At 35.8% G+C, this 22,874-nt stretch overlaps 1 protein-coding gene across 1 annotated transcript in view; it reads left to right on the top strand.

Annotated features, from left to right (window-relative positions):
• Positions 1–22,874, top strand: part of LOC136034783 (von Willebrand factor A domain-containing protein 5A-like) — a gene marked incomplete at its 3' end in the record, with an annotated part of 73,921 nt that overhangs the window by 31,633 nt on the left and 19,414 nt on the right. Inside the window, 3 exon segments of the mRNA XM_065716194.1 lie at positions 3,941–4,163; positions 9,270–9,424; positions 16,260–16,444. Of these exon segments, the coding sequence (XP_065572266.1) occupies positions 3,941–4,163; positions 9,270–9,424; positions 16,260–16,444 (563 nt within the window).

Raw genomic sequence — 22,874 nt, 5'->3', positions numbered from 1 at the left:
TCTTAAGTCAGAAAAAAAATTGAAGAAACATTTATTGGGAAGATTCCAAAGCTTTACAGGCTCGAAAATTTCTGCTGAAAAAAAAAATTCTAAAAGAATATTGTGATGGTTGCAATTATTATGCTTGCAAGCAGGTTTGAATTGTGAGCCAATCGTCTTTTTATTTGGAAATTTCTGGTGAAGTGTGCTATGTAGCATCAAACCAGTCACCTGTCAATGCACACCTATGGGGCGGGGAAATAAAACACTAATTCCGAGAACCTCAGAAAGTTTTCCATTTTAGCCCCCCTGCGATATTCCAGTGACACGATAGTGCTTGGGAAAACGAGAAAGAAATAGAAAACACATTTCGGTATCAAGCACTTTTTTGTAATTTCTAAGAATTTCTTTCGTAATTAATTTTAGTGTCGAAATGAAAATGAATAAGTTCTATCATTAACGAATCGGCTTTGTATTCGGGTGATTTTTTTTTCACTTGGTTTTTTTTTTTTTTTTTTTTTTTTTTTTTTTTTTTTTTTTTTTTTTTTTTTTTTTTTGGCTTTCCACTTAAAGGTGACTGGGTAGGGAAGTATTCAAGAGGGGGATTTTTAACACCAGTATGAGAATTTTTGATCATGGAGACTTCAGTGGTAGACTTTTTATGGTTTCAAGCCTTTACACTCCAGAAACCGCAAAAATTGGATTTTGGTGTAGTCATGAGGAAATCGCAAAAAGCGTGTAATTATGAATATTAGATTTCAAATAACATTAAATAGCTCTACGATATTCTAGTGCCCTATCAGTGCTGGAGACAAAAACCAAAAAAGGGAGACTTTCAGTGTTTAAGGCTCTTTTTAAAAGTTCCCAAAAAAAAAAATTTCCGAAATCAACTATTACTATTAATTTAAATAATAGCTATCATTCCTGAACCAGCATTAACGGCAAGTTTATCTTATGAGATTGTGTTTTTTAATGTTTCTTAAAGATTTTTGCAACTTTGAGCTTTCCCTGTACTAGGATACAACTATTGGTGCATCCATTACCTTCAAGTGTGTTCGGGTCCTGGGCATGAGAAGCTCTGCTAATTTTCAAATATAAAGGACAAAAGAATAATTAATTTTGTTTTTTGGATGGGGGGGGATAGTTTTACATCGAAGCTTTATAAAGAATTAACCAACAAATAAATACCATTTCATTCGACTCAGCTTTTGTCACCTCCGACAAAATGGGCTGAATTACATTTTGTATTAATATTATTCATATGAACAGGGCTGAGCTGATTGTGGTTGATCTGAATGGAAGTTTAGTCAGACAGGTTTGGGTTAACCGGGGATTGAGTGAAATGAGGTTGAATTGCACAGAAGTTGAGTAGGGGGTTGAATTGCACAGAAGGTGAGTAGAATTTGGGTTGAGTTGCACATGGATTAAATCACACGAAGGTCGATCTAAATGAGGATTGAACTGAATGATTTAGTTATACGGATATTCGTTAATTGAGGTTTGAGTTGAATGGGTTTTTTTTTGCATGAGGGCTCAATTAAACGGGTCTTAAGTTGTATGAGGGTTCAGTTGCACGAAGCTTCAGTTAAACTGTGGTGGAGCTTGACGAGGTTCAGTTAAACAGGGGTTCAGTTCTACGGGGATTAAGTTGCATGAGTGTTCAGTTGTAAATGGGTTCAGTTGCACGAGGGTTCTGTTACACGAAGATTCTGTTGCCCAGGATTCAGTAACACGGGGCTCAGTTGCACCTGAGGTTAGATGCACGAGGGTTCAGTTGCAGTGGAAATATAAAAAATGCTGTGCTAAGAATTTTTTTTTTTGAATAACATGAAAAAAGCCTAGAGGACAACCCAAAATAAATACCAAGTTAATGGCGTTTTAAGCTTCTTTCAGGTGAATAAGTGTAGAATTTTAAACAACAAAATTTAAACACTACGAGGGGGGATCAGGATTTTAGAAATGTCTTGGTGGCGCATGGCCCGAAACCGATTGGGAACCACTACATTAGAGGCTGAATTTCTGGTTCCATTCGTAGCAGTAGGTGTTTCGGGAGAAGGGTTACCAAAAAAACCGTGGCTAGCTGGATCTAATATATCATCTCAGTTTGGTCATCTCAGATGGAGGTTGTTCTTTTATGTCCCAACTTTTGCGTAAAAAAGAAAAAAAACATGTCATTCACTCTCTTGCGAGGACTGAGGAGAAAAGTTCTGCTGCCTTCCCCAAACACGACGTCATAAAATTCTATTACCCCTCCAACCAAAAAAAAGAAATCCTGGAAGTAATTAGTTGATCCACCAGCTTTGGTATGGAGTAAGGTATACCTACCAAAACAAATATGCCACGTTTTAATGAGAGTTGCTGATTGTTTGCAGTAGAAAAAAAAATATTACCTACGCTCTTGTGTTTAGAATCAGAGTTAGACGGAAACCAAGTCTCAGAAGTCTGATTCTAAAGCTACACCGGAGAAATACGCACTTCAGTTATTAACTTGACGCGATTGTGTTCAGATTAGTTATTGTTTCGGCGTTGTAGAAATTTGTCAATTACACTAGGTAAGATTTGACAGAATAGTAAATGTTGTTTTTGGAAGTTCAGACATACTATAGAGAGGATCTGTGACATTTGACCTTTCCTTTACAGGAGAAGGGCCATGGGTCAACTTGTTGCCTCATATCATAAATATTGTAAATCTTGTCATGTTTGTTAGTTAAAAATGTGCAATATGCCTGTTTTTGATGGGGTTTTGTTGGCTGTCAGCGATGATAATCAATTGCAGTCGATCCTAGTCCCTTATACTGAACGTCAGATAAGGATATGCTGAGTTTGGAAACGTTAACTAAGAACAAATTGAATGGAAACTAAATTTACTTGGCTTATGCAACTTGAAATGTGGCAGTAATCTTTGCTGGCTTTGCTGACAAAAGTTTTTCAGTCGTAACACCTTGCTTTCTTCGACGTCGGTTAAACGCCGTAGTTGTCAAGGCCTCCAAACTTAAAAAAATAATGGCATGTTTTAAAAAGAAGGTTTCTAAAAACATCTTTCTTCAAAAAAAATAGGCAGTGGTAGGAAGAGAGGACTGCAGGGCCACTTAGTGCCACCAATAACACTGATCAAAAATGTTTGTGTGATTCTACTTCAAACTGGGTTTAACTTTTCTGCTAAAAAGAACTATTGAGAAAGAGAGAGGAGGGGGGCAATGAATTCACTTTATGTCTTGAGCCAATCCTTATATCGAACCAAGACTTGTCGTTTTTTCACGAACCACACCTTGACTTGTTTTTGTGTAGTCATTATCTTTTCTTCCAGTGTCAACAACTGTGATGAAGTTATCAGGCCGTCAAAACTGGTTCAATAGAGTTTATCTCAGTGATCTGTATCCTCTAGAAAAAAAAATAAGGATACATTTAAACGCTATTTAACGATTATTTACGAATTTTAAAAGCAATTGTATCGCACTTAGTTCAAAAGTCGACTCTCTTGCTGCTGCCCGATTTTCTCTATCATTACTAAGAAAGAAGTAAAGGCCAAGCTTTAGTTTCTTTAGCAATGTGAGAACTGTTAAAGCCTATGAGACACATGTAATACCATTTCCCTGTCTAATTCCCTAACCCAGAAAATAAAATAGCAAGCTCTACTACAATCACAAAGATAAGTGACAATCTGTTGTTGTGAGAAAATATTTCGGTAATAGAGCCAAGGAACTGTCGCACAAATTAGGTACTTACGTATTTTAATCAAAATAAAGTTTATAACTTCTTGAGAAAGCTTGGTTTTCCCAAAATTTGGTTTTTGTAGATTCCTCTTTTACGCTTAGCATAGTACGATAATAAGCGGATCATGTCTACTGGACATCTACTTTTCTTCTTTGAACTGGCAAATTTGTAGGCCTTTTCGAAAATAATTTCTAATTTTTTCCGTTACAAACTTCCTTCCAATGTATTAAGTTCTTTTTTTGTTCAGATGCAGATAATGGCAATGGCAACGACAAAAAGGGTTCAAGTAGATGGAGCACCTTTGGGCCTTCTAGCAACTAAAAATGAAAACGAATATCCTGTCCCTCTGACTGGGGTCAAGGTACATGTAAAAATTGTTGATGTGCTTGCAGAAGTCGAAGTTGTTCAAACTTACAAAAACCTGGAGATGCAGCCAATAGAAGCCATATACAAATTTCCTGTTGATGAAGGTATAATTGCTGTTCAAGTTTTCGTTCCATAGCCTAATATACTGTTTATATTCTTGTCTTAGGAAAACCCGTGTGATTGACATACGAAACCTGTCGAGACAGATTTGCAATACCGGTTATCTATCAGAAAGATAGTGGTTAATTTGACTTTAGATGCTTGTTTGCCTTTGATTCTAGGTGAAATTATTGGTCTCATGTTTCAATTCTAAATTCTTGGTTCAACCTGCCTAAGACCAAATATATTGGATAATTTTCAAATATATTTGCTCAACCCAGCGTGACGAACATGATATAACCTCCAACAAATTGACTCTAGTTCGGCATTGTGGAGTGACATGAGAGGTTCAATCGGGTTTAATTAAAAAAAGGAAATAACTAAACTTAAAGTACACTGCTCTGTGACAAAACTCATGTTTTGTCGTTTTGACGAAACTTCACGAGGTGTAGCATAAGTGGGAGATGGTAACGTCGGGAATGAACGAGGGGGGGGGAATTAATCCCACGTTTTTCTTCTCACTTAATTGGACTATCTGTCTTGGCTTTTTCTACAATTAGCCATGACTTGATGCCCACAACTACTCCATTTTCATTCAAAAATCAACGGACTCGTTGATTTTTTCATTCAATTTAGTTCACTCAATTGGACAATCTGTCTTGGCTTTTTCTATAATTAGCCATGACTTGATCTATTCCATTTTAATTAAAAAGTCCAATTCACTCAATTGGACTATCTGTCTTGGCTTTTTCTACAATTAGCCATGGCTTGATGCCCACAACTATTCCATTTTTAATTTATTAATGCCATGTTTTTCTTCTCTCTCAGTTGGACTATCTGTCTTGGCTTTTTCTACAATTAGCCACGTCTTGATGCCAACAACTATTCTATTTTAATTCAAAAGTCAACGGATTGACTATCTGTCATTAGCCATGACTTGATGCCCACAACTATTCCATTGTTACGGGGGGGGGTTAAATAAAATTTATGTGGGTGTTTGTTTGGAGGGAGGATTGTTGCTATGAGGTACTTGGGATTTTTCTAGGTCTTGGTAGCTTAATGTTGATATGAGATGTGTGAGCTAAATTGCTAACAGAATAAGAAGGCTCTATCTTTGGCACTATCTGGTATATACCTGAAACCCCAACTTGTTGATGAAATTGATGATGACCTTCAGGAAGAGGAGGAAACCAATGAAACTTAATATAAAAATGGGAAACTGAATTTAAAAGTAGGAAGTGCATCTTATTGTCAAAAATATAGCACTTCTATAAAAACAAAATGCTCATTTAGCTCTACTAGAACGTCTTATTTTTTTCGTATCTATGTTGATATCATACAAGTGCAGCTAAAGTAAGAATATTGAATAGACTATTTTGACTGTTATGTCTAGAAAAGTAAATTTCAAAACTTAGCCTCAGAACAAAACTGAATTCCCCGATTACGGGTATAATTGTTTATGTATAATGCTATAATTGGTATTAATTAATGGTATAATTGTCTATTTACGAACAATTAACATTTTTGAATTCAGTTTACCTAGATAATTATTGTAACTCAGGTATTAGCTGAGGACAACAAACAAAACTATAACCAGGTTAATTTAGCTGACGTTTCTTGCAACAACACATAAGGTGTTTTTAGAGTCCTGAAATAGCTTGAATACTGTTGAAATTTCTCAACCAATGCGTAAATTAGTTTGGGTACGCCGAAGCATTTGGAACTTGAAAATGGAAATGTTTTTACTGTATTTGCTTTTATAATGAGCCCAAAGAGAATGAGAAAGATAGTTGTGAAAACTGTCTTTGAAGAAAAGAATATATAGAAAACCTGTGAGAAGAAATTATGTTAAAAATTTTTCCCCAATAGTGTGCAACAGTATTTTGTTAAGGGTTATAAGGTGTGAATAGTATGTGAAATAGGGAACAAGGGTAACAATAAAACACACCCGTGGTAATGATATTTTGCATAAAGCATCCACATGACACATTGTTAAAACAGGTGGGCTGAAAAAAGACCCTGAAAAATTACAAAAGGTAAAAAGGAAGAACGAGGGAAAGGGAGATAAAAGAGAAGGGAAAATATGATTAAAATATCGACGAAAATAAGAAAACTGCCTAATAATAAAACAGAAACTGGGGGTTTCCACCCTGTATAACCGATCAACAGTGACCTAATGAGGGTCAACTCAATCTTACTATATCTAATAGAGATTAACTAGACGCCTGAGTCTTCCTGATTATAAAACTTAAATTTAGAATAAGTGGTAAAGTGCTCAAAAATGGTGCTCATTAATATAGGGTTTCGGACTAAATTCAGCATTATGAAAACGTTTCATAATGGAACGAACTGTAGTAAGGAGCGACCCGGCTCAATAGTAACCAAAACTCTATAAAACGGAATTTTGATACCAATAGTTACATCAAAACAATTGTATTTTGTGCTGATTTTAAATATATAAGTTTCATCAAGTTTAATCTTATCCATCAAAAGTTACGAGCCTGGGAAAATTTGTGTTATTTTTAGAAAATAGGCGGAAACACCCTCTTAAAGGCATAGAATCTTAACGAAAATCACACCATCAGATTCAGCGTATCAAAGAACCCTATTGTACAAGTTTCAAGCTCCTATCAACAAAAAATGTGGAATTTTATAGTTTTTGCCAGAACACAGATCACGGATGCGTGTTAATTTGTTGTTGTTTTTTTTTTTTTTTTTTTTTTCAAAGGGTTGATCGTATCGACCCAGTGGTAGTAAGGAGCAGCATTTCAACTGGAAGTAAGGAGCAGCATTAAAAATTAAAACAACAGATATTATTACGTATACAAGGGCGTTCGTCTCTTCCTCAATACCTCACTCTTTACGTTAAAGTATTTTTAGTAATTTCAAATATTTATTCTACGGTCTTTGTGATTCCGAGGTCATTCTTAAAGAATTGGGACAAAATTCAAGCTTTAGTGTAAAACGCGAGGTATTGACGAGGGGGCGAACCCCTTCATATACGTAATGAAAATAATTACATAATACAAATATAGAAGTTCGTTACGTAAGTTACGTATATTTATTTCTAATGAAAACGTTCGTAAAAAAATTTTAAAGTTCTAGTTGCATTTTTAAGTAGCCAAAAATTGGAGGGCAACTAGGCCTCCTCTGCCACCCCTTTTTTTATCAAAATCGTCCGATCAAAACTATGAGAAATCCATTTAGCCAAAAGAAATTAATATGCAAATTTTGTTTTAATTATTCATGTGAGGTGAGCCAAAATCAAAGCATACATTAATTAAAAAACGTTCAGAAATTAAATAAAAAAAAGTTTTTTCAACTGAAAGTAAGAGTGACATTAAAACTTAAAACGTACAGAAATTATTCCGCATATGAAAGGGGCTGTCCCCTCCTCAACGTCCCGCTCTTTACGCTAAAGTTTTTTACCGTTTTGAAAAGTAGAACTTTGACAAAGAGTCAAACTTCAGCGTAAAGAGCGGGACGTTGAGGAAGGGACAGTCCCTTTTATATGCGGAATAATTTCTGTTTGTTTTAAGTTTTAATGTCGCTCCTTACTTTCAGTTGAAAACAATTGTTTCTTTATTTAGTTCAGTCAAAGACGGTGTGCCCTCAGTCACACGGGTGGGCAGACATACGACAATTTTCCGAAGTTAGCATAGCTGGAAAAAATTAAACAGATATTGAGGACTTGAGAAATGTCAAATTTACGTAAAATCACCCACTATGACTGTCTAATACAGTCGTTTTAGGATTATAATCTGTAACTAATTTAGGGTTTGAAAAGACGAAGGAACAGAATCACTTTGGGATAGATAAATGTTATGTACGCTTAAATCTGTAATTTTGCATTTAAAATCAATAAGCTCAGATTCAAAGACACTTATATCATTCGCTGATTAATTTTTCTTACAGAATGCGAAATATTATTAGATAATGCAAGGCAAGACCACTATTGGCCATCCTTTGTGGATTCAATCGTTACGTCTTATAACCAGATATATATATAAAAGCAGTATATTATTGAGATTAAGGAATTTCAAATATAAATAAACTACTTCAGGCAGGGGTGTATTCAGGATTTTTTTAGGGGGGCTACAAAAGTATTTTCTTTTTTTTGGGGGGGGGGGAAATAAAAATACTTTAAAAAATTGTATCAAAATTTTGTTTATATTCATTTTTGTTACGTTTTTTCGAGTTTGACAATTTTTTTTTTTGGGGGGGGGGTCAAACCCCCTAGTCACCCTCCCCCCTTCTTGGATGTGGCCTTGATGTCAGTTAGCACATACAAACAATTTCAATTAAATTTAGTATGAGTCTATATTTTATACCCCGCCTGTTTCAACTAGGCATTGCCTAATTCTTTAAAAGGGGACCGGAAATTCCTGCATACACTTCTCTATCCATAGTTTGTCAAGTTAGATTTTTTTTTTTTACCAGTCATACGAAAAATAAACTTCTTATCTGTTTGCGTAGTGACTCATATTTCTAACAGTATCCTTATCTATAAACATCGGATAATTTTTCTTCATCAAAGTAAAAGGTCATTCACTCGCTTCTTCAATTACATGCTGTTGTTTTTTTTTAATGAAACCCTTATCTTTGATCAGTTATAATACAATAATTTTTTTTTTAATCAAAGAATCATATATTTATTCCGTCATCAATAAATAAAGGTGTGATGATATGTCTTTTTCTTCTTGTTTTTCTCTTTGTTTTTGTGCTTATAAACTGGATATATTTCTCAATAAGTTCATCTTTCTGTATTTTAATTTAAAGGTTTTTTCTTACTCAACATAAATAATTCTATTTGTACTATAGTCAAAGGGACGAACGCAGGAGGGGGGGGGGGAGGGTATTTTAGTCATACCCCGCTGAAATGTCTAAGTTTTTTAAACTGTTCTGATTGCTCTCGTATAGTGCGATTTTTTGTCTCCCCTAAATTTTAAATCCCCCCCTATCAAAATAGGGTCTTGAATAAGTGTCTGAATGGTCATTCTCTTTATTGAACCTAGTAAATTTTCGCCTTTACCAGTTGAACTGCCACAATTCGCAATTAAAAACTATTCTAAATCGCTTACTTTTCATACTTTTACTTTATGTTTTGACAGGCTCGGCAGTGTATTATTTTAGCGCCTCGTTTGAAAATAGAGAAATCCTGGGGATCGTTAAAGAGATAGAAGAAGCGAAAAAGAACTATGAAGAGGCTCTTGAAAGCAAGCAAAGTGCATTCCTTCTTGAAGAAAAGCTTCCTGATGTTTTCAAGGTTGTTCATTTCTCTTTTTTTTTATCTATTTACTCTTTATGCGCTTTACTGTTGAAGAACGGTCAAAATATAAACTATTTAGAAAGGCAATGTATTTGAATGGGAGTGTAACAGGTACGCGATTATTTGGGGAAGTCATGGACCAGAGCCCTCCCCAAACACTCTTTGTGTTACGTTTTCGTTTGAGAATAATCATGTGTAAACCAAATCTAGAAGGGGTGATTTTCCAAGTGGATAATTTAATCTATAAATATTATAAAAATATAATAAATATAAGAAAATAGAATATAATAAATGTATATAAATAAAGATTAAAGAGAGCCGATAATTTAAAAATTTACAAGGTTTATACAGATGATTAAAACAAAAATTTAGAGCGAGTTCAACTCGGTCTTTGTTGTTGTTCCATATAAAGGGGGATAGAACACACTTCCTACCTTAACCGCAGCAGTTTTATTCTCGTACGTAGCACTAATCACTTTAATGCATTTGTCTGGTCTACCATACAAGGATAAGACCTTTGCTAAAGGTCTTCTATCTGTAGAATCGAACGCTTTCTCATAATCCTATAAAACTGAGGACCAAGGGGTTTGACTACTCAGATACTTCTCAATTACTAACCTAAAAGGGAAAATTTGGTCGAAATATCCTCTGTCTTTTCTAAAACCGCACTGTTATTCTCTTAAAACTTTGTCTACAGCAACTCTCAGTCTAAAAAGTATCATATTACTAAGTAATTTCCTACCTACAGAGACCAGACTAATGCCTATATAATTACCACACTCACTCTCATCATCTCTCTTATACAGTGTTTTAATTAAGGTTTTCCTAAAATCGTTAGGTACTTCCCCTTTTTCAAAACTCATATTCATAATCTTCAGTAACTTATTTCTAACCTCAGAGCCACCATACCTAAGAAACTCATTTACCACACTATCAGCATCTTGAGCCTTACTATTTAATAATCCTTTTAGTACCGTCCCTAATTCTTCCTCACAAAACAAATCTTCCTTCACATTCAAGGTATCACAAATTTTTTCATTTTGCTCTATATCTTTTTCTGCAACTCTGTCTCGATTTAGCACATTCTCAAAATGTTGTGCCCATCTCTCTTTAACTCTTTCCTTATCACTAATTGTGGCTCCGTTCCTATCTTTAACTGGGACAAGTCCGGATTGACTACTCCCTCTCAATTTATTAACATGTCAATACAATATTTTACTATTATGCCGTCTAGCTGCATCTTCCAGATCCTCGGCAATTTTATCCATGGCCTCCACTTCACACCTCCTTAGTTCATTTTATGACCAAACACCGTATTGATTATAACTAGGTTACTATACCTACAAAATTGCAAAAGTCTGTAGCCATTACTGCTTTCTTTTCCTACACCAAATTTACTTAGGCTAGGATACCATCTATCCCTATTTCTACCGACCTGGGCGCTTAAAACACCATATTTCTACCTGGGACCCTGTCTGTTTGCTTCTGTAACTGTAAGTGAGATTCATCCGAGTCACTAGCATCTCCATCACTCGGTTCTATAGGGGTATATACTACTATAACTGATATCCTGAACTTTTAGTCATAAAATGAACAATTAGTATTCTATTGTTAATACGTTCCCAGCCTAAACAAGATTTAGCAGCTTCTTTATTCATCATGAGCCCTACTCCCTGTCTATGTACCTCATCCTTCATGTCTGAGTAAACGAATTCTATATCACCTAATTTCAGGCTTCCTACCCCTGGGATATGAGTTTCTGAAACTCCTAATAAGTCCAGTTCGAATCGTCTGAGTTTGTCAGTCAAAATGTCGATACGATAGTTATTTTTATGGCACTTGGTATTAACCTCATTGCCATACGGCAATCGCAAATTCTGTCGGTCTGTCTGTCGGACCTGGTTTTGCTACTTTAGGCAATTCCAGGTAAGCTAGGACGATGAAATTTGACAGGTGTATCAGGAACCGGACAAGATTAAATTAGAAATAGTCGTTTTCCCGATTTGACCATCTGGGGGGGGGATGGGGGGCCCGTTAATTCGGAAAAATAGAAAAATAGAAGTATTTTTAACTTACGAACGGTTGATCAGATCCTAATGAAATTTGATGTTTGGAAGGAAATCGTGTCTTAGAGCTGTTATTTTAAATCCTGACGGGATCTGTTGACATTGGGGGAGGTGATTGGGAGGGGGAAACCTAAAATCTCGGAAAACACTTAGAGTGGAGGGATCGGGATGAAACTCCGTTTGAAAAATAAGCAAAAGTCCTAGATACATGATTGACATAACCGGAATGGATCCGCTCTTTTTGGGGTAGTTGGGGGGGGGGGGGGTTAATTCTGAAAAATTAGAAAAAATGGGGTACTTTTAACTTACGAACGGGTGATCGGATCTCAATGAAATTTGTTATTTAGAAGGATATCGTGTCTCATAGCTCTTATGTCAAATCCCGACCGGATCTGGTGGCATTGGGGGGAGTTTGGGGTGAGGAAACCTAAAATCATGGAAATCGCTTAGATTGGAGGGATCGGGATGAAACATCGTGGGAAAAATAAGCAGACGTCTTTGATACGGGATTTACGTAATTGGAACGGATCCGTTCTATTGGGGGGGGGGGGGGGGTGTAATTCTGAAAAATTTGAAAAAATGACGTATTTTTAACTTACGAAGGAGTGATCGGATCTTCATGAAACTTCACATTTAGAAGGACCTCATAACTCAGATCTCTTATTTCAAAACTCAACCGAGTCCAGCGTCATTGAGGGGGGGGGGTGAAATCTTAGAAAATACTTAAAGCGGAGAGATCAGGATGAAACTGGGTGGGAAGAATAAAAACCTGTCTAAGATACGTGAATGACATAACCGGACTGGATCTGCTCTCTTTGGTGGAGTTGGGGGGGGGGGGGGGTAATTTTGAAATTGAGGTATTTGTAACTAACGAAAGGGTGACCAGATCTTAATGAAATTTGATATTTAGAAGTATCTTGTGCTTTAAAGCTCTAATTTTAAATTCCGACCAGATCCTGTGGTATTGGGGGGAGTTGGAGGGGGAAACCGGAATCCTTGGAAAACTTGAAAATTGGGGTATTTTATCTTACGAATAGATGATCGGATCTTAATGAAATTTGATATTTAGAAGGACATCGTGACTCAGAGCTCTTATTTTAAATCCTAACCGGCATTAAGCCTCTGATTTTTCCTTTTAAATCAATCTATTGATTCTTAGAATTTTGTTAGAGCTCATACCATATGAGCTCTTGGCTCTTAGCTCTTCTTGCCTCGTCACAAGTGCCATATGAGCTCTTAGCTCTTGTTTAACGTTGTAACATTCCAATTTCTAGTTTTCATGTTCTTTAAATCATTGAAACTACTTTGGCCTCAGCAAAAGCTCCCCGGAAAAGCTCAATGATCCCGGACACCAATACAGAACGGGGATCATCATATCATCTCAAGTCTACATCGAAGCGCTTAAGCCGGCTTAGAACCGGACAGTAAGAAGTCCCTGGGACCTCCAGTATGAATGGAGGCTATGTGCAATCCTGGGCCCATCATGGTCACAACATGGTTTTCATCACTCAGTGATGTTCTTCTATCAACAAGATTCGAAGTCATGCACCGACAGTCTCAAGCCTATTACCTCCGACTCATTATATATCCATGCCTACAAATATTATACTACTACGGGGAGGCAACTCATAATAGATAAGTTAGCTAGGAAGAGGTTTTTCAGCCCAAAAAGGTCCATCAGAATAGACCAAGCCCAGAAGAGTTATTCATTAATCAGAATCCCGTGTGAATGTCCGTCGTTTACTAAGCTATGGGTTTCCTCGAGGGGTGCCACTCTACAAGTGGGAATCGAGTTGACCGCATAGTCCCCAGTCTTGCAGGTACCCCGAAAGGGTCGATGCAGCCCTTTGCAGAGGCCGTTGTCCCGATATACGGATTTTACGCCTTGCCGCAGTTGTTCTCCCATAGAGGATCCTCCCATGATGGTGTTGCGTTACCATGCAATTTAAATAAATTTGTTATTCCAATTTGGGAGAAGATTTGTGAATAACGGGACGCTAGGACACGCCGGTGGGCCCTTTTGAGTTTAAATTTGAGGGGTGTTCTTCCTCGTCCGCCTGTATTTATGGCCTCAGGCGAGGATGCCTCGATTTCTATTAATGACCCCCAGGGACAAGGTCCCGCTTTGGTCCGTGCCTCCTAAGGAGGTTCCCTACATATGTGTGAGTTGTTCCCCTTATGCCACCTGGGGACACGCTGTGGCTTTCGGGAGATCCCTAAGGAGCAGTAGACTGATAAAGCTTTTTTTAAATAAATGCTTAATAATACATGATAATTAAACATGTTATTGATTAAAATCCCCAATTGAGAAACTGTCAAAGGTACTTCTCAAGATGAGTCACAAACCCCTGGAATCATTTTAAGGACTCAACTGTCAACACTCTCTCCATTCATTCTTTCAAATACCAACTTTACAAGCAGTGGGAGAACAGGTGGTGGAGGTTTGACTGGGAGTCATCAACTCAAGATCACTACAGGTTTGGAGTACAGTTAAGTTCTCAAATGGATTAGGTTATTAAATAGATTAATCCTTTTGCAAGGAATCCTTGTTGTTTAAAATTTAAAATTAAGTCATGTTTCATTAGTCTTTTTAGATTACTAACTTTTCATGACTAACGGGTTCCAGGTCTGACTTAAGTCGTAAGTAGAATAATTTTCTTGGAGTCAATGAGTTTTTTTTGGTCCCTTTGATTCTCAATTCTCGTGTCCAGCTCAGCTATTAATGCAATATTTGTAAGTATTGATAATAACTTTGAGGATCAATCAAGTTGTAGTTGTACTTTAGTGGCACCTGCAAACGCTACTAGTACGATCGGCAGTCCACGAACATTCCCGAGCTGGTTTTTCTCGATTGGTTTAAGGGTTAAACGGGACTTCCAATGACTAGTACAGAACTCTGCTTTAAATAATTTCCCCTTCATCGGCTAATTGCATTCAAAGTTTTGTCTGAACATATCAAAAGGATGAGTCACACATTTTATATAGCTTATATATCACTTTTTTTTCGTGCCAGCATTGTTTTCTTTTTAATTGGTTAATTCTTCCCTATCGGTGCAGTTTTCTTTAAACTAATTTTTACAGTTTTCGTTCTGTTTATTACCTGCTGTGACTTGAGAATTAAATGTGAGTTTTCTCATTTATTACGAGAGCATGTTTCCTTAATTCAGGTTAGGGAGTTTGTCAAAGTTCTTTGGTTCAGCTTGGCAGTATGCCGTCTCCTTGTTTGATAAGGGTGCTCCTAGGGAGAATGGTTTCTTACATACGATATACGAGCCGGGCAGTTATATGCTATAGGGGCTAAGCTAAAATAGTAGATATTAAGCGAGCTCTCTTGCTTATCGTATGAAGTGTGTACTATCTTAACCAGTGCCCTAAAGCGCTGTGTGGTAGCATTGATGGCAACGGCACGCTAACCCTGTTTTAGCACGAGGTTACGGGTGGCCTAACGCTTCTATCGATATTATTTGTATATTGCAAAGAAAATACTTCATTTTCCTTTTCCTTCAATGAATAAATCGAATATTGTTTATTGGTGATTACAATGAAAGATATTGTTGCTATTTAAACTGAAATTCTAAATTTCAGACTATGTTTTCTATAGTCAGTATATTTGATTTATAACCATAATATTGACAAATTTGGCAAATCTTTAAAGAGAAAAACTTTTCCCAAAAAACATTCAGATTACTTGAGACCCCGGAAAAAACTCACTACATCTTGGTATCCCAGGGTGGACAGTATTGACCCTTAGGTCTTGCTTTGAGGTTCTTAAAAGAGGAAATGTAGATTTTTAATAGTAGCAGCATCTTAAATTGCGTAAATGTGCTATATACACAAGTTTTACTCCTGATGAACTAATTCCTACCCTACCTCTTCCCTTACTCTCTGCTCAGGTAAACGACTATGTTCATTTACTGAGTTTTGTCTTAAATAGGATTTCGCTTAAGCCATATGCGGCATCATATTCAATTTAAGACGTCTTTAATTCTGCGTTCTTGCAAATAATTGCAACCTAAAATATTGGTTATAGAGCAAACAAACTTGGGATTGACTATTTCAGCTGTCTTCCTCAGCTAAAAAAAAAAAATACGTCTCAGAAAAGTATTAGTGAGGAACAAGTAATTTAGCAAGGCCCTTATCTGGAAAGCTCTCTTGAAATTCTTCAAAATATTTAGCAGTTTTATGTCATTTCTTAATTCTCTTCTGCTGAAAAACGAGTTCGATTCGTTCTTTGACATTTATAAGATCGAGAAATATAACTGTAAAAAAAAGAAAAAGAAAAAACTCTTATTTTGTTGACTATGGCACATCTTGGTTTTGTCCCGCATTCAGTCTTTAGCTTTAGCCTCACCACTTGTCAGTATCGTCTGCTACTACTTTTACTACTGCATATGTTTGTAATAATGAGCCGCACTTTAAGCTAGTTTGGCAAACTTGCAAAAAAGCTTAAAATCGAAGCCCGTTGAAAGTTTCTATTTCAGTTGGCTCACAAAAAATCTTTAATAATTTAATGTCAACTTTGATAACTATGCTGTTATGCTTTTCTCTCCTCAAAGGAATAATGAGTGTTTTCTAGAGTTTTTTTTTCCCCGCTCCAAGACTAAGGATCTAAAGAAGACTACAGTGTCATCTTTTTATGTATTAAAACATTTTAGGGGCTAAATGTGTTGTTGTCTATTGTTTAGGCTGAAGCTAGTAACAAATAATGAATTATCATAGAATTTTTTTTAACTTGCCCAATTTAATGTGTATTCTAATTAATTTAGGCGAGGATTGGTAATATACCTCCTAATGGTGCAGTGGATATAACAATAAAGTATTCTTTCGAGTTACCGGTTGTTGAAGATGGCCTCATTAGGTTTTCACTACCAACCACAATTGCACCAAGATATATACCCAGACAAGATACATCGGATATTGCCACAGACTTGGCCAGTATACAATACAGACTGTAAGTGCAAAACGGTTTAATTTTTACTTTAGTTACTTCTGCCTAAGCTTTTCTGTACTGTTTTCCCCCTAAGATATGTTTCCTTGAAGATTGGTAAGTTACAGAACTGAAATATAACTTGACACTTGACATACCAGTTAAACAACAGATACGGAATAAAAGATAGATCTATGGAAAAAAACTACCATTGAGTTTCTTGAATCGTAACATGCCGACCTTATCTTTTGTACAGTGTTGAGGATTCCACTTCCAGTGGTTTTCCTCCCTCTGGTACACCCAGTATATAGGTGGTGGCTTCACAAGACCCCTTATCCTGGGATTCACATCGATGTATAAGTTCCTTATGTCAGGAACGTTACTGATGTTAGATTAATTGAAGTTTTGTTTCATTTTCACTTGTTATATCTTTACCCCTATTTTTTCTTTCAAATTTATTGCATTTTGCTTGCAGTTTTTCTATGCTATATATCAACAAAGCACAGGGTTAACGTTGTTTTATTCTTTTAACTGAATAAAGTTTGGAATTTGACAGCGAACAGAAACAATATTAATCAATTTAATTTATGAATTTCGACCTCAATAAAAAAAAAAAAACGAGACGAGTAAAGATAACAATGGAGGATGTCTTTTTATTTATTTATTTATTTGTTCAATCTTCGTATCAGGGTCTCTGTGTGCATACCTTGTATGGTGTATGTTGTTGAAATTCAGCTGAATTTTAAATGTTGGCTGAAATTTACTACTATCATATAGTCTTCCCAGTTTTGTCAAATGGTGTAAAAAAAATATATAAAAAAACAGGCTTTGGTCAAAAATACTTAGCTGTAGGGAATAATCCGTGTTTTTGTTTAAATCTGAGACACATTCGTGAAATTCCTTGCAAATCGTCTACTCATTTCCACAGACATTGAAACTGACATACTTAAGAAAAGAACTTTCCATGAACTGTCAATATTCATGACCAATAGGAAAATTATAAAACTTGTTTTCTCCTTCTCCCAAAAAGGTGGCATTCTTCTACTTACCCGAGTACTGCAACATGTTGCTTGAAATATTGTCTTACATTTTAGGGTTTTATTTTAATTTTCCTACCTAACCAATTTTTATTACAAATCTTGACCAACAAGTTCTTTAGTGAAAAGATTTTGTTTCCATGCACCAACAAAATCTTGAGGTCTTACTGACCCCCACACCAGATTTCTCACTGAGACGTCTTACATAGCCGTAAGACAACAGGTACACATCGTGTAAACTTATTTCGTCTTTGAAAAAATTAAGGTTAGCTACGTTTGATTCTTCAATCACTATGTCAAGTCTGGTGAGCACAGAAAGGGAAGTTTGGCTAGTTTATAGACTCAGCTTGTCTTTATCATTTTTTATGAAATACTACTTAACGATGAATATTTTTATCAAACAATATTTATTGCCTTTGATGGCTATGAAGTAACTTATTAATGACTTCAGTATGCTGTTATTCATAGTTGCTCTCCGTTGAATTTAGCAGCCAAATTATTTTAAATTATATATTGTTTACTATGTTTTAGAGGAATTCTCGTTCTATATTAACACGCCCTTCTTTGTGTTTTACAAAGATCTGTTTTAAATTCTATAATTAAAACACAGTCGTATGATGTAACAATAACTAATAATAAAAAAAAACTGCCTACCTGCTTCAGACCCATCTTAGCTATGGAAAAACAATTATATCGTAGATGATTAAGCTCCATTTATGTTAAGTTGCCCCAAATAATAAAAGCCCCTCGTATTTTTATCAGTTGCTATCTATTGAAGCCTGGACATCTTATTTTGTCTTTTCCTTGAAAACAGCTCCATGTTAATTGTATTCATTTATTTCTTTGAAAATCGGCAAACTGAGATATTTGGCCTGAAAAAACGATCTAAATAGGTTTCAAGTTTGTGAAAATTCGTTTAGACCCTTAATTTTGGAAAACACTTGTCGTTTTAATGGTGCCATATTTATTCATCTTCATCTTGCAATTGAACAGCAAGTTACATCATTTTTCCCAGGGGTGGAACCATTTTTGGTATCTGCGACGCATCTGATAGAGATGACGAATTGCTCCGAGCAGCTGAAGTAAAAGGCATAAAACAAGTAACAGTGACAATCAAATTGATCTGTAACCAAAAATTTTGCACATCGAAATCTGCGATTAGAAGAGAATCCGAACAGCTAAAGCAAACGGCATGGAAAAAATGTCTGAGATAATGATGAACGAAAATTAAACACAACGATATCTGTAGTTAGGAGAAATATGACAACAAGCATCGCAACAAATCACAAGCGAAAGCTGTGGCTAGGAATTTCTTAATTCGATAGAAAAGAAGGTTTTTGGTATCTATGACGTCATGGCTGTTTTGCTCTATCAACGTCATAGACATACAGAATGCTAACACGTCATGTAATATATACAAGAGGATAAGTGAACACGCGCAGTAAAGCAAACGGCATGAAAAAAATGTCTGAGGTAATGATGTACGAAAATAACCCGCAACAAGATCTGTGGTTCGGAGACATGCGATAACAAGCATCACAACGATTCACAAACGAAAATGATGGATAACTTTAGGAATTTCTTAATTTGACTGAAAATTCTGTTTTTCGCTCTTTGACTTGAAACTAAAGAATAGCAATATAGATGTGTAGTTTAGATATAGAAGTTCTATGGGTGTATCCAATGGATTATGCCTGGTTGCTATTCAATTATATTACAACGTACAAAACTACTGGAAAAAGCGGGAAAAGTAGTTTTTTTAGTACCTATGACATCTTGCAAATTTATATAAGAGGATGAATAAAATCGAACAGCTAAAGCAAAGGGCATGGAGAAAAAGTCTCAAGTAATGATGAATGAAAACGAAGGATACCGAGATCTGTAGTTAGGAGACATGCAACAACGAGTACCACAACGAATAACAAATGAAAACGATTAGCAACAGAATCCGTGGTTAAAAGACATGCGATAGCGATGACCACGTCGAATCGTAAATGAAATCTGCGGTTACAAGAGAATCAATAATGATAATCACTATGAATATTTTTAGAATGTAAATCCTATGAAATGTATGATCCTGTGGAAGCATAAACAGGAAAGAGGAATTGAATTCACGCCAGAATTCCTAAATTCAACTGAAATTGATGGTTTACCACCTCACCACTTAAAACTAAACAATCACACGATAATTATACTAATGCGTAATTTGAGAATCACATATATACAAGCATGCCGCATGCCGAGTGTCAGGGCCCTAAATGTTTCTTTTTTCAAATTTCAGCGCTTCTATCCATTGTTTTGACCCAAAAAGGGAAAATTCTGTATTTGGTCATTTTTCTTTTTTTATGACCTACACAATACAGTCGCAAATAGGGATGGAATTGTAATAAATAGCATTGGATGGGGGTGGAATAGCAATAAAACACACACAAGAGAAAATATATAATCAGCGATAAGATCGGCCAAAACAGGAATAATTCGATAAGGCGCATAAGTTATTCTGGAATGTTTTTCACAGTGTATTTCTAACTGAAATTAGATCGCTAACATGTACATCGCTCATTAGAAACTAGTCCTTTGTCCAAGGCTGAAGATCGAGATAAAATTTACTAAATTTTAAATAATCTATCCCGACTCTCAAGTTACTATGCTTGAATGCACTGCAGGGTCGACGCAGGGACCTTAGTAGTCAAGAAGCGTCGTTAATTCTTAAATAAAAAAAGCTACTATGCTTAAGAATTGGTGAAAGACCTCAAGCGTAAAGGACAAAATCATCACGGAAAGTTGAATAAAGTTTTGTCCGTAACTGTAAAGCTCATTAAAGCACGTCAGTTATGCTTCTCTCAGTTTGGCACAACTCCTCTGTAAGTAATCTGAATTTTTTATTTTCATGATCAAGCCGGCCTTGAAAATAAGGAGATTACGTTGCCTGCTCAAAGCTGCCGAACCACCGGGGAGCGTGGGAGCCATCAAAATTAAAACGGAGAATCGTAATGGAGACTATGAGACTGTGGCTAGAAGCAGCACAAAAAAACAATCTGACTGTGTTGGTACGGAAAGATTCTTCAAAAATCTGCAGGAGAAAGTGATAGAAGATCCTTAAATTATAAATCAGGCTCTGTCGCGTGAATTGAACGTTTTAGTCTCTAAAGCAGAGCTTGCATAAAAAATTTGGTGTTTTTTACTATATATGCTTTATTTTTTGCCTCTCACTGGATCTTAACCCCTTGGATTAGTCTGTATGGTACACTGGTGAAAGAAACACCGATCACCGTACTAGCATAAGTTAAAGACAGATTAATCAATGATCAAACATTGACGTCCAACAATGGTAATTTAAGGAAAACCTCCACCCCACATTACCTTGTGTATTTGGTACATACCATCCTAAGTAACCTTGAGAAATCAAACGTTGGCTAAACTTTGTTTTATTCTACTTCTAAACAGCGTTTGACTTGGGTGACCACACTACCATAATTCGTTTATTCCTAGATAACTTTGAACTCGATCCTCTCTTAGTAAATATTGCTATATCCTTTCCTTTCAAATAGATCAAAAGTTGTAAAATACAAAAATATTTTCTCCAATCCCCTCCCAAATGTACTGTGGAATTCCTCAAGGAACCCTATTGGGACCACTTTTATTTCTAGCCATGATTAATAAATTGATAAGGAATTCCCCCAAAGATGGACATATGTGGATGACTTTTCGATCGTTGAAGTATGGCATACGAATATTAAAAGTGACCCACTGGAAACCCTAACCCATGTTTTGATTGAAGCTATAATCTAAATATGAAAGTAAATTCCAATAAATGAAATATAATGACGATAAGCATCTCGGAATCCACTCCCATTTTTCTAGACCCTATCCCAACGAAATACTAGTGAATCATGTTAAACTCCTTGATGTCTTAATTTCTAACAACATTAAGTAGAGCATGCATGTTTCAAAATTTGTTAAACATGTGTATGTTCCACTATCCATATTTGATCTGTTAAACGAATTTAATTTCCTCAAGATGCATTCACTCGTATTCACTTATTTTTTATCAGGCCGTTATTGGAATATGCATGTCCGGTCTGGCATACGTAACTTTCAACTGAACATAGCGACAAAATTGAGTCAGTCCAAAAGCGTACGTTCGGGATTTTTTACAAAAAGAGCGAAATCCCATACTTTTCCTCTTTAAAGCCACACGCATAAACACATTAAAGGAAAGGAGGGGGTTACATGGAAGGATCTTTCCATGGAGGAATTTATCATGAGGGAAGAGAATTTCCATGAATGGGCGCAGGATTCTCTAGCATTACTTTTAAAAAACAATGAGAAATTAAATAAATAAAAAATATTTCAATTAGAAGTAATGAGCAGCATTAAAAGTCAAAATGAACAGAAAATATTACGTATATAGGGTGGTTCGTCTCCTCCACAATACCTTGCTCTTTACGCTAAAGAATTGTTAGTAATTTCAACTATTTATTCTACGGCATTTATGATTCAGTGGTCATTTTTAAAGAATTGGGGCAACATTCAAACTCTAGTGTAAAGAGCGAGGGATTGACGAGGGGGCGAACTCCCTCATATATGTAATAAAAAATACACAAACATAGAAGCTTATTACGTAAGTTAATTCGTAAGTTGCGTATATTTATTACTAACTAAAACGTTCGTTAAAAAAACAATTCTAGTTGCATTTTTAAGTAGCCAAAGATTGGAGGGCAACTAGACCTCCTCCCCCCTCCTTTGTTTATCAAAATCGTTCAATCAAAATATGAGAAAGCTATTTAGCAAAAAAAAAATAATTTGCAAATTTCATTTAATTATACTTCTGCGGTGAGCCGAAATCAAAACATGCATTAATTCAAAAATGTTCAGAAAGTAAATACAAAAAACAAGTTTTTTTAACGGCAAGTAAGGAGCGACACTAAAATTTAAAACGGACAGAAATTGTTCCGTATATGAAAGGGGTTGTCACCTCCTCAACGCCTCGCTCTTTACGCTGAAGTTTTTTTATTGTTTTAAAAAGTAGAGTTGTGACAAAGAGTCAACCTTTAGCGTTCGTTTAAGTTTTAATTTCGCTCCTTACTTGCAGTTAAAAGAACTTGTTTCTTTTTTCTTTAATTTCTTAAAGAGACTGTAGTCAGTAACAACACATTTAGTAGCAATTGATTGAAAAGCAGGCTAAGTCTTAACAGTGAAACTTTCGATTTCCAACTGACTGAGCCTCCTCCAAAATGTGTTTGACAACACGTTCTACATGAGAAGTCTCTCGAAAAAATAAATGAAGAAATATTAATATTTTGAACCCTTATGGGCCTTTACTTTAGGCAATGCTATATGATTGCCTCTGACTTAAACAGGATAGTAGAAATTTCAGTTTCTTGTCTAATGAAGATCTGGAGTTATCCAGGAGA

The sequence above is a fragment of the Artemia franciscana genome, chromosome 13 (genome assembly GCF_032884065.1).
Source record: "Artemia franciscana chromosome 13, ASM3288406v1, whole genome shotgun sequence".
Classification (NCBI taxonomy): Eukaryota; Metazoa; Arthropoda; class Branchiopoda; order Anostraca; family Artemiidae; genus Artemia; species Artemia franciscana.
Note: the sequence above shows the minus strand (reverse complement) of the source record. Positions and strands in the feature narration are given on the sequence as shown.